The 13,128-nt window shown below is 46.1% G+C and overlaps 1 protein-coding gene across 2 annotated transcripts in view; it reads left to right on the forward strand.

Moving 5' to 3' along the window:
* The first annotated feature begins 989 nt into the window (after positions 1-989).
* MTURN (maturin, neural progenitor differentiation regulator homolog) overlaps positions 990-13,128 on the forward strand; it is a 29,586-nt gene continuing 17,447 nt past the window's right edge. The window contains exons 1-2 of one of the 2 annotated variants that reach the window (XM_050314479.1): positions 990-1,185; positions 6,924-7,046. In XM_050314479.1, the coding sequence (XP_050170436.1) occupies positions 1,024-1,185; positions 6,924-7,046 (285 nt within the window). In that variant the 5' untranslated portion in view covers positions 990-1,023. The remainder of the gene's footprint in view (positions 1,186-6,923; positions 7,047-13,128) is intronic. The other variant, XM_050314489.1, reaches the window with a different exon arrangement.

The following is a 13,128-nucleotide window of genomic DNA, read 5'->3' on the forward strand; positions in this document are numbered from 1 at the left end:
GAGCTCATCTCGAGGTCATTCGGGTTGGAAAAGACCTGTCTAATATCACCGAGTGACCTTACTGATTACTTTGAAGTGGTCAAATGATTTATGTACCAACTAATACATACGATGGGAGTGTAGGATGTGTGACACAGACCATATTAGCTGGGCATTTGGTACCTGCTGTGGAAATGCAGTTAAACATCACTCAGGAGACAAGCAACAGCCTCTGGGCTGTGTTAGAGGCCAGTGTTGTCTTTGTCCTTGCAAACTTTTCTGCCCACTGCCACATACGGGCTCTGTGCTTCCTGTTCCCCTCTATGAATTCCCGGGCTTCCAGCTGAAAATCCATTCAGGCCTGTGAGGATTTGTTTTCCTTTGTGGCACAGTGGACACAGATGCAAATCTAAGGCCCTTTACAAATGCAGACCAGCTCTCGTACCTCCTATGCCTTGCTGGATATATAGATAATCACTTGGGATAAGCTTGGAAGAGCAACCGTGAGCCTCACTGCAAACCCATGGGGGGTTTGGGAGTAACCTCCGTAAAACTTTCAAGTGTCACGAGGTGAATCTGTCCACATCCTGACAGCCCAACAGCTCACATTTGGGTGGCTCCCACGAGCCCCGCGCAAAGGGTACCCACCCGTGAGTTTAGCACAGTGGGTTCTGCCGAGATCCCGGCCCAGTTCTGGAAGATGGAAGGGAAGCGAGAAGACGAGGCACCGTCTCGTCGACAGCGCCTTCCTTGAGTGGGCTTGAAGGCGCTTTTTTTTGTTGTGGGTTTTTTTTTTTTTTTCTCCCCCGCCCCAAGTTGCCAGAAGGCGTCGAGTCAATTGTCTGCAGCGAATTCCAGCGGTGCCGGTGCCGGTGCCGGTGCCGGTGCAGGGAGCTAGGAGCGGGCGGCGGGTCGCGCGGCGCGGTGCGGGGGGCGGGCGGGGCGGTGCGGGGGCGGGCGCGGGGCGGTGCGAGGCGCAGGGGGCGCAGGCGGTGCGGGGGACGCGGGCGGGAGGCGGCGGCGGCGGCGGCGGCGGGGTCGGCGATGGCTTTCGAGGCGCTGGCGGAGGCGGCGGAGCGGTGGTGCGCCCGCACGCCCTTCCAGCTCATCGCCGCCGAGGAGACGGAGCGGCGCATGGACTTCTACGCCGAGCCCGGCGTCTCTTTCTACGTGCTGTGCCCGGAGGCCGCCTGCGGGGACAATTTCGTGAGTGCCCCGGGAGGGGACCGGGGGTCACGGCCGTGCGCGGGTGTCCCCCGTGCGTGTGCGGGAGCGGGCGGGGAAGCCCTTGCGCCGCTTTAGGACGCTCCGTCCGTGCGGGTCGCCCTTGCTTGGGGGGAGCACCCAAGGGGGCAGCGCCGAGGGGGCGGAGGACGGGGCCGTGCCCGGGAGGGAGGGATGCGGTGATGGAGGGCGGCGGGGCCGGGGGCCGGGGGGATCCTCCCACAATCTGCAAAATGGAGTCCGCTGCCGGTGGGGGGCGGCCCCGCGGGCAGGGGCACCCCCCTCGCACCCCCCATCCCCATCACCCCGGCCCGGGGAGGCTGCTGGCCCCGGGGCGGGTGGGGAGGAAGGGTGTGAGCCCCCCCCGCGCCCCGCGGGGTTGCAGCTGCTGCTCCCCCCGCGGCGCCTCCATCCTCCCGGGGTGCCGGGCTGGGGCACGGCGCAGGGACGGGCGGACTGGCAGGACTGTCACGGCAAATGGAGAATGGGCAGGGATAAAATGGAGTCAGGATGACAGGAGGGCCGCGCCCCCCCCCGCCGCTCCCCCGGGCCCGCCGGGGCCGGGGGATCCGGGCAGGTGCCGCCGCGGCCGCCGCGCCCCTTCCCCGCCCGCCCGTCGCCGGTTTCAGCGGCAAGTTCGTGCAGAAAAGGCACCGGCACCACATCACCGGGCTTTGGGAGGGTGTCCGGGGGTGCTTTTCCCCTTGTCCAGACCCTCCCGGTGGTGAGCAGAAGTGCAGAAAGAGTCACCGAAAAGTGACACCTCGACACGAGGTTTGTAACCTGCCAAGTGCGAGTTAACTTTAGTGAAAGGGTTTTATTCTGCCTTTTTTTTTTTTTTTTTTTTAACAAAATAGCTCCTAGCACAGATCATTATTATAGGAATGTTGTAGGTCTTTCCTTTCCCGGAGCAAGTTTTCTCCCTCCACCTGCTTGACAAATATTCACTAAGTCCCTTTCGAACAGGTAAGTGCAGAGTGAGCCCATTTGACAGATGGGGGTCCGTGGAAACAAAGAGCAGTGAAGTGACTTCTCCTGGACCACATATCCCAGCAAGCAGGATATTTATTTATTGTGTTGGGCAGATGGTCATACTGAATGATGGAAGAAGTTATCTGGAGTTTAGTTATGCATCTGTCCAACGATGATACATGGGACCTCCAGCTGTAGCAGTGGAGTGTCTCAGGGTGTGGAGTCTCTCAGTCCTCTGTGGGACTAGCCCTGCACATCCATATTCCCAACACCTATGAACCTGTCAGACCCCAGTGCTCATTCCTCTCTAGAGATGCCTGTGCCCAGAAAGGGCCATGCCTGATGGACTCTTAAACAGGGATAAATCCAGTGCAGCACGAGGCCAAAACTTTGATTGGACACTAATGCTATTGGAAATTGCAAAGAAAGCCCATTATTTTTCTTAGACGTGTTTTGTTTCTTTATACACTGCTCAGCAATAGAGTGAACTCTTTCAAAACAAAGTCTAGTCAACTTTAAAAAAAAGCAGTTTCAGACTCAATTCCCATGCTTCCAACACTGACCGGTCTTTTTTTTAGTTTTCAATCACATTTTCCCCTCTTTTGACAAATATTTTCATTCCAGGGTTACTATGGGAAAGATTCCATGCCCAAAGCCGCCAGTAGTAAACTGGAACAGAAGGGTCAACTCCCCTCAAATGTGTAACATAAACAGTGGAAATCTAGAAGCAGTGTTTTCTTCTGTGTCTCTCAGCATTATTACTTGAGGCACTTTTTGTAATGATAATACTTTTAAAACAGGTAAATAGGTGTAATTCTAAATTTTTTTCCTGTTGATGGTGTCTCTTTAATGTGATTAAGACCCACTGACGAGCAGATTCTCCAGCATCCTGTTCTCTGCTACTAGTGCACTGTTGGGCTTAATTTCTAGTCCCAGCTTGGCTATCTTGTTTTTTGCAGTCTTTTTTTTTTTTTCCTTATGTTCCAGAAGATAACTTTTCTTTCTAAGTGCAATTACAGGCTAAAGTTTATTTTAAGGAGACTTAAGAAAAGCCAATGGACTGATTGTCATTTGCACTTTAAGCATTGTTGCATGGCTCCTTTAGCACAGTGGAGTGTGAAAGTGAGTAAATATAAACAGAATTCACAGTGACACACTTTACAACCTTTTTGGCACCCTGTGACTCTTATAAAGGAGCCTTACATTTAATAAGCATCTGGTGCCTGGTATTCTTGTACTCTTTTTTTATGTCTTCATTTCATAATAATGCGACTTAAAAAGCTATGTAGGAGGTGCCAGAGAAGTCCATGATAACCCACTTGTAAGGAGGAAATGATGAGCCTGATGTACTTAAAAAGGAGGAGAAGAAAAATGTGGAAAGGTTGCCAAGATGCAATCTGGGGGAGAATAATTCTAAATTTTGTGTAAAATCAGAGATGCCAGATCACAACAATCAAATATTTTTAATTTCCTGAAAAGGTATCTTTGAGCTAGGTCTTTAACATGCTAGGGAGGCAAGAGACCCATGTAGATGCTTATTGGCATTTTCAGTACCACCTGGACACTAAAACTCTCTGAATCAGCATTTTAGATAGCTGAACTATGTATAATTTAGCTCCTGAGGCTTGTGATGTTCTTAAGAAATTAATTGGACTTGTGTAGCAATAATCAAGGAGGGTGAGGGTTGTGATGCTATTCCTTGTAGTCTGTCATTAGTTTTGTCACCATGTTATTTATATACTGGTATTCGAAGTAACTGATAAAATAAATAAAAATATGAGGCCATTTTGATGCAAGATTTCCTGTAAAATATTTTAGAACAGAGCCAGTGAGTCTGAATATTTTCTGCAAATTGAATTATCCCCACACAGAAAAAGTTTTGCTGCCATGCTCAACAAGTGGGCTCGTTAGAAAAAGGTGGTCTAGCAAGTGACTTTGTTGTGCAGCAACACTGAGTCATCTAGAAGTGCGAGGGAAAGCAAACCCCTCCAGATGCAGCCCTAGGCATTGTCTCAGCTATCTGCACTGTGTAGATGCTGAGCTAAATAATTCATCCATGATCCTAGGTCAGCTGAGGTAGAAATTAGCGGCTGTGTGCTTTTGTAGTGACACAAAGCAACTGTGAGCAAAACTGGGCAAACTTGGAAAACAAATACTCAGATGATGAGGTTAATATTTTTTTAATTAAACAGCCACTGCTGGGCACTGTGGTCCACCTGCTTGACAGTAGCCTGCTTCTCCCACTGCAAAGAGATCCTTAGGCATCAGGTTTTCCAGGAAAAGCATCTCCTTATGTGCAGCCTTAATGACTGCTTTAACTTTCTAAGCAGGAACTGAATCCTCAAATTACGTTTGTTTTTATTTTGAGGTACCAAAATTCCTTTTGCAGGTTCCTCTGGAGATGCATGAGTCAGTGCTGAGACAGTTCCTGCACTGCCTTGGTTGCAGCACTGAACCTCCACAGAGAGCTGCAGATGCAGCTGAACCTATAGGTGTCATAACCCTGGTATTTATTATGGTTAAGGTTTTTTGGGGGCAAAGATGAAATCAAGCCGTTTCTGAAGGAGATACATGCGCTGATGACACATGAGACCTTTCATAGTGCATCTGTTGCTACAGTCAACTTTTTAAATCTTTTGCGGGTAGAGAGATTATCGGAAGCCTTACTTGCTTATTGCCTTATGATGCTACGCAAAAAAGTCTCCTCAAAAACTCAGTGACAAATTCACACTGGAGTCTAAAACATGGTGCAACTTGAAAAGAGATTGTAAAAACATGATAGGACAACATGGGGTTAACTTTCCCTGGGGAACGAAGTAGCTATTATTTATTGAAGGGCAGGACCTGATTTTCATTTATGTAGAAGCTCCTGTGTACAGCTCTGGTAGTCGAAAGAAGCCACAATTTAAACAAGAATGAGAATCTCAGCTGTCATAATCATTTTATACATATAAACAATTACCACAGGTTTAGTGCAAGCCAGGAATTTCCAAGCTGCAATATCCAGCTCTGAAGTTTGATGAAAAGATTAGCAGTAACTAAAGAGTTATTGCTAACCTCAAGTAAGGAGCCAGACCTCCAGAATCTTGAGGCTGTTCTTAAAATGTTCTGATTTGAAAGTGTTCATTTATTATTTTAAAGAGGGTTCATTTGAGTTCACTTCATGTACCTTCTGCCTTTTTAGGCCATAGAAATCACAAAGTGCAGGCTTTTTTTCTGCCTTTTTTTTGTAAACAGGACCTGAGATTTAGTTGTATATTTATAGGATTGCAAGGCCCATGACTCTAAGATGGCATGAAGTATCATGAGACTTGTGGTATGTGTGTTTGAGAGTTGGCAAGACTGCAAAGAACTTATTTTTATTGCCAGAATGGCTAAGGGATGACTCTGGTTATATGGAAAGAGCAGAACCTCCTCAGTAATACGGAGTTGTTTTCATAACAAAACATTTCACTATGTTTATGCTTGTAAAATGCAACAAGCAGCAAAGAAAATGTAGGTCAAGTGAGGTTCATAGCAAAGCAGCTCCAGTTTTTATCTTAAAGGTGCAGCTTAGATGATGTTAAGTGCTGTTTTCTTTCGTTAAGTGTAAAACTGCATCCCTGGCAGGTACTCACCACTGAAGGGGAAGGCGACATGCAAGCCTTATGTTAGGGATTGAAACATCTGTCGTTTTGAGTCTTTCCCTGAATGTTAGTTAAGCTTCAGAGAGACCCTCCTTTTTCCTTGTTTAAGCATAACCTGCTGTTTATAGCAGAGTAAAAAGCTGCACGGCACTTTGGGGAAAAGAGCTGTTGTGCAAAAAGGGAGGTACAAGAGTCTCAAACCAATTTGGCGGTATCGCACTTCTCCGAGTAGCTGACTGCCTAAGACAGTTCTATGCACAGAGTCTTCAAAAAGAAAGTCTTTAAGGTTATATGTTAGTGTGTGTTGTGCTGTGTGCTGCCCTTGTTGTCTGAGCACTCCCACCATCACTTGCCAGCTCTGTTTCAAGCAACCTCCTAGCAGCAGAATAAACATGAGTTTTGGGAGAGGCTTCACAGAGTCAGGCTGGGGAAGCAGCATCTCCAAAGCAGGAGCAAGATGAGAGGAAGATCCCAAATGGGTTTAAATTCACCTACCTGTGAAGAGAAGATCGGGTTGTAAGAGGAGTAAGCCTCAAAACAGGGAGGGAGGCTTGAATTGTCAGGATGTTGTGAGTGCCCAAACGTCTCTCCTTGGCTCCGTGTCTAGAACTGCGGGTGTATTTTACATCTTTTCTTCTGCATCGTCAAGAGAATTACACATGAAGTTCCACCTCTGGGGTCACATCACATTTGCACTAACACCAGGAAGAGAAAGAGATGCTTTTATCTTCCTGAGGGCTTCACTGCAGTGGGTGATGCAGAAGAAGAAAAACCCAACGTGACTTCCAGGTCTGAGCAGGGCTGATGTCAAACAAAAAACACCTTTATAGGTAAAATGTGCCTGCGCAAAGTGTGCATACCCTTCATTGCTGGTGCATTTTCACTTCTGGATCTATTTCCCTGCTTTCTGATGCATCGTGTTAATAAAATGCAGGTTCCTTCTCAGAAGTGTGGCTTCTGAAACAGCCTGCAGCGCCTGTCCCCAGGGCGGGTCTTGAACTGCAGGGGGCTCGGTGTAATTTGGCAGATGTTTACAACATGTGACCTCATAAAATCACATGGAAAGGTTGACGTGAATTCCTGTTAATACCTTTGCTTTCTTGTGTTGCTGTTGGCTTTCAGCACGTGTGGAGTGAAAGTGAAGACTGCTTACCTTTTCTCCAGCTTGCACAGGATTACATCTCCTCCTGTGGGAAAAAGACGCTCCATGAGATATTGGAAAAAGTCTTCAAATCCTTCAGACCTGTAAGTGCCTTTTTTTTAACTTCTAAACATTGACTATTACCTGTGACTTAATAGAGCAGCACTGGATAGAGCAAGGTGGTTTTTTTCTTCTCCAGGCACTTATACCTCCAGTCAGCTGCCTGGGCTCATGAGTGTTTTACACATAAGCTACCTTTAGGCCATTGGAAATTTTTTCTTGGAAGTTAGCTGCCTTTTTATTTCCACCTCTATGTTTGAGAGGATGAGATTCCCATCCAGGGTGGGAGGCCAACTGGAGCGTCAGCCGGTGGCAGCGGGCAGGGACCTGCATCCTGCTGATGCAGCGCTGACTCCGAGGGACGGGACGCGAGTCAGCGCTGCGGGACTTTGTGGCAGAGTTGTTTCCTGGCACTGGAATTGGGGAGTTTTGCAAGGATATTGAGTAGCAAGAGTAAACCTCTGGGAAGCTAGAACTACGGTCTCTCCTCAGAGTGGTTTGTTTTATTTTATGGTTGGCTTTTTTTTCCTCCCAAGTGATCCAGATTTTGCTGTTAGGATGGTTTCCACTTGGTATTTGCAAACGCCAGTTTGGTCACTGCTTGAGAAGAAGCTGGAACAGAAACTGGGTTTTGTGGGGAGGGGGCATGTGTGTTTCTGTTTTGCAGCTACTCAGCTTTCTGTCCTTGTTTAACACTAAGATTTGGGTCAAAGCCTTGATTTCATCAGGATGAGGTGTCTTAGGCTGGCTTTTGTCCTTCATTTTTGCCAAATCCTCCCTTTGCACAGCCTCTCCTTTTGAGTGCCTGGGGCTGGCTAACGACTTGGTGCAAAGCAGAGCAGAGGTTCGTTGCCAGAGCCATTCTCCCAGGATGTCCTTGAGAAAGTTGGCTGATAGACATTTTTATACTCAAGTGAAAATGTAGACCTTTTTCCCTCCTTTCTTTTTCTGGCTGACTGATTGAGAAGACTGAAAATGTATCCCAAGTATTTAGTGCAAAAGGGAGGGCCTGGAGCACCGATATGAAAGCACGGGCCCTCCCTGTGTTACACCCTTGCAATAGTTTGCCGCAGACCGCCGCAGCTGGTTGACATAAAAGAGCATCGTTTTGAAGAATCCTTTGAGAGGCTGGAAATAAATAGAACAGATGCACACTTTTCTTAGAAAGGACTGGAAATCTGATCTGTCGCTACAGCTGCTCGTAATTGTGAAAACATACAAAAAATATAAATATGTTTCCCAGAACAATATTTGGCTCTTGGGTCTTCATAGCTGTTTTCTCCTGCTCAGAGAAGCTGTGTCTCTGATGAGAAACTTCCACTGGTTTAACTAAAGAGGACTTCAGAAAGACTTAATTCAATTGGTACAGATTACTTATTTCATTTAAACCACATTTATTTCAGCATAGTTTAAGTTACTGAGAAACTGACTTCAGTCAAACCAAGTTGAGCTACCATTCAAATTAAAAAGGTTCAAAGCAAGAGGAACCATTATGCTCATGTTGCCTGGGCCCTTCATTAATACATCACATTTCACCCCATGGTTCTGACAACCAGGCACATAAATTGTGGTTGAACTGGAATGCGTCTTTTCCAAAGATACCCACTCTTGATGTAAAGTCTTCAGGTGAATTAAAGGATACAACACTGCTGGGCACTTTCCTTTCTCATTGTTAGTTGTGGTGCTCTGAAAGTCTCTTTTTTTTACAATCTACATTTTTGTAGTTTTGCTTCCTAGCTGTTGAATTTCATTTTGCTTTTGTTTGCTCAAAAACGGTGTCCTCAACTGTCAGAAACCTCTTGCAAACTGTAATCAAGTACTCTTTTAAAAAAATTTTCTCTTGGGTGTACCACAAAGAGTAAGTTTCTCAGATTCTCCTTTGGCCTAGTACTGAGAGATTTGCATCTGTATAACAAAACTGGGTTTATGATTTGAGGTATGGTTTTGTGTAGATAAGTCTAATAAGGAATGTATTGACATTTTCCCCTTATTGTAATTATTAAAAATAGCACATACACATGATAGGAAAGATTTTTTAAAATGAGTGGTGTTACCACAGAGGTATGGAAACAGTTATTTTGTGCCCCCAGGCCTTTTCCAGAACAAAATCACTTTTCTTCAGTATTGGGAAATTATTTCCTTGGCATCACTTCATGCTGTCCCACGTCCTTTTTCTGCTGGACCTGTTTTGCTAATGAAACCATCTTGCTGTCAGCTTTAAGGCAACAGTGCATTTGCAGGACATTTCTTCTCCACTGTCCCAAGCAAGTCTGCTGTCAGAGACCAGTCTACCAAACTTCAGTTTGAAAAATGTTAGTTTAGGTAAAAACTGCTGCTGAAGGTCTGACTGGGCTCTACTGAAGCATCTGGTGGTCCTGGCTATCAGTCTGGGAGGACGGGGGACTAGGTTTTTGGCATTTGCTTGTTAAGCACCTTTTGAAAGTCTCCTCCATTTCAGTATTCCCAGGAGACATCCAAGATTATTAGACAGTTCTCAAATTCTTTGTTGGGGTCCTTTGAAGGGAAATACTAGAAGAGAACAGTAGCAGTGCATCTGCAGCTTTCCATGCCCTTGTGCACAGCATGAGCATCTTCCCTCCCATAACTGAGGGGTCCAAGACCAATATTTGTGCAGTAACTGAGCTCAGCCCTGCTCTGCACATTCTCGATAACAGACTAGCTGGGACTCCACAGCTTACCCTGGGGCTGTGGGGTAGGAAGGGACTGGCTGCTGCGTCACAGGGCCCTGTGTTTCAGTGACAGTGAGGGCAGGGATACCCAGCAGTTGGCATCCCTCTCAACGCTAGGCAGAGATTTTCCTCTGCTCACTGCTCTTCCCTGGGCACAGAAGGCAATGAGGGTGCTCTGGGGCCACTCACCATCCCTCACTGCTCTCAGGCATCTCTCCCTAATGTTACAGTGCCAGAGCAAGATATTTCATTACACAAGGCTTCTAAAAAGTGTTGGTTAACCTCCACCAGCTAAACCACACCCTAAATCCTGCAAGGTCAGGCTGTTTCTTTACTGAAGGTGGTGGGGGGCATGTTGTCTTTGCCCATTAATGCCTCCCTGGGTCAGTTTCCACCAAAACTCTGATTTGCCTTATTATTCACTTATTCAGGGAGCATCCAAAAGTGCCAGACACCACACAGGTACTTGGGATCAATCAACAGGACTGGGCTCAAATACTGTTACTTGCCTCAGAGCATCCCAGTCCTCCAATGCCCTTGTCTCTCTGGTGTCAGAGGTGCCACACTCAGGTGCCAGAGTTGCCCATGCTGGTGGCTGTAACCACATCTGCCTGGAGATTAAGCCCTTTCCCCAAGGATTCAACAGAACTGTGTTATCTCTAGTGTAGCATCATGTGGACCGCTAAAGCTCCGTCTTGTACTTGGTTAATTTATCAGTCTGCCTGTGTATCAGCTTTTGGTAGGAGGCAAAAGCTGCTTCTTAATAACTGCTGCTTCTTAATAACTTAATAACTACTAGGTTATTTGTATAAAATCAGGGCACTTGGGAAGAGTTAAGAAAGACAAATACAAGAAATGCCTGAGGGACATCACACCAACTGGCAGTGTTTGCAGAGAACCAAGGCATGAGCTGTACAATTCAGCAGCAAATTCCGGGCATCGCACACTGCGCTCCTCTTCAGCCTAAAAAAGCCTACAGCTGACCTAGGGAGTCTGCAGTGTAAAAGCCATTTATCCCATGTTCACTGAATTCATACGTATCCTGGTGACCTCTCCTTTACCTCCAGATGGGTAGTTTGTCCAGCAGGAATAAATAGCTGTAGTTCAGGCAGTGCTGCCACTGGTTGTTATCTTCTCTCCCTGCTTTCCTCCCTCCTTCCTCACCATGCTCCTGACTTCCTCCTCCCCACAGGTCTCTACCTGGCAGATTTGTTCCCCTTGGCTCTTTGACTGATGGATCAGCTCTCTCTTTCTACACTCCATTCCTCTTTTACCTCTCTTCCCCTTATTTTTGCTCTCCAATTAGGTCCTTAAGTTTGCCACATAGCTGATGATGTAATGTATGAAGCAGATATGGACTAGAAGCAGAAACTAGTGTGTTTGAAAGAAGACAAGGTGGGAGTTAGTCTAGGGTCAGCTCAGGCCATCTTCATCATCTTATTTTGTCCTTATCTTTAGTACACCCTCCTTCCATTTTGACCCAATGTTTGTAGAGCTCCCTGCACTTTGGACCCTGATCACCCCTCCTTGGTGTCAAAGTATGGGCTGATTTGGCACTGCAGTCCGGAGAGCAGTAAGGGGTTAACAGCAGTGAGGAACCATAGTCCTGTGGGAGGTGACAGGATTTGACCTCTAAAAGCGAGATCTGCATGGTCAAGGTCCTTGGTGGAAGCTCTTAAAGTGTCTGTGAGAGAATAAAAACTGCATCTCCCTTTGGAGGAGCCTCCCATCCCATACTGTCCCGTCCCATCCCATTCTACTGCATCCCACCCCACCCCATCCCATCCCACCCCACCTCACCTCATCCCATCCCCATCCTTCCTCCATTAAACTACCAACATCTGCAGCATCACTCTTATTTGAGCCACTCCAGGGAATGAAAACCCAGGTTTCCCAAGGGTGAAGAGAGAGGGGATGTGTGAAAAGCAGAATGTGTTTCCTATGCTTTGAGATTGTATACCTCTTTGTGGTTCTTGTGGTGTATGTTGTGTTTTCTATGCTCATTTTTGAATGGGGAAGGCTTAGAGTATCCCAGAAAATGAAAACCCAAGTGCCTCATTTCCTTGCAAATCAAGGAGGAATTATAACCAGAGCTGGGGAAACAAAAAAAAAAGAGGTCAAAACTCTTTCTGCCAGGTGATAAAAACAGAGGAGTACAACACTCACATTTAATTTGAATCCACCAGATCAGTTTAGCAAAAATAACACTGGTGTATAAGAAAGTCTAGAGAGTCCTTGCTTTTGCCTTTTGAAAAGTATTTTAATTTTAGCTTCAACACAAAACAAAACCCCTGCATCCTGAAAATGAACAAAGCAGTTTCACGTTCAGTTAAGCATTTGATTTGAAAAATATGTATGCATAGGAATTTACTTTGTTCTGCTCAGAAGACAAGAACATTTTCCATTTGGGGTCTGTCCGTAAGTATTTTTAAAATCCAAAGGAGGGGATTTAGTCAGAAAATTCTCCTTTCATTTCCCTGCTGAAGAAACCCTGCAACTAGAAAACTGATTGTCTCCCAGTGACAGTGAGGAATACAATCTTCATTACATCCAGAACCTAATTCTGTTACGTTGTATTTGTGTCCACTGAATAATCTTGAATGTTGATCACAGACTGAATTAGTTTAGGTCCCTGAAAATCTGCCTTGTCTCAGCCTTCTCATTTTCATGTTCTCACCTAGAGACTGTCACCCTCCTCCCAATTTTTCTGGGCTTTGCCTCTTTCAAGAGCTAACAGCTGCATCACTCTCCAAACAGGGTGTCGCGGGCACCTGCGCTGCTCTTCCAGCCCTTGCAAGCTAAATACATGGTATTCCCAGGCATGCCTGGCATATGATTTTACTTTGTGGCTATTAATAGCTGTTAGTGTAGGACTCTAATATGAGATTTCCACAATAGTTGTGTTATTTTGACTATTATTTGGTTTATCTGTCTTCTTGACTTCTGTTGGCTCGGCAACCTTTCGGAGGAGAGGAGAAAAGTCCAAACATGGCTGTTTGCTCCTTTTCCTGTAGTGAACAAGGGACGTTGCAGTGCTCGGAGCCATCAGGTGGAGGCATCCAAACCTTGTCCAAAGAAGATGGACTGGCAGTTCCTTACAGGCCCAAATATGATTTGAAGAAGTTTAAAGGGGCTCGGACAGTGTTGAGTGGAATACACAGTATTTGTCACTGCAAGGGCTTCACCCAGTGTACAAGGCTTTGTCTGGTGTATTGGAGTGAAGGGTTCAAGAGAAGCACTTAACAGGTTGGGTTCTTAAGGTTTTTAGGGAGTCCTTTCCTACTCCATACTAGCCAGTTCTGCATGAGGATGCTCTCTTCTTTGGCTTTTATAGGGTTGCCAAAAAACAATCTTAAACCAAGATAACTACTGCTACAGTATTATCATGGTTCTTTCTAAAGTTAAACCACTGCCAAGTCTTAAACACTCAGCAATT

The sequence above is a fragment of the Myiozetetes cayanensis genome, unplaced genomic scaffold, assembly GCF_022539395.1.
Source record: "Myiozetetes cayanensis isolate MyiCay16 unplaced genomic scaffold, myiCay2020 scf1, whole genome shotgun sequence".
Classification (NCBI taxonomy): domain Eukaryota; kingdom Metazoa; phylum Chordata; class Aves; order Passeriformes; family Tyrannidae; genus Myiozetetes; species Myiozetetes cayanensis.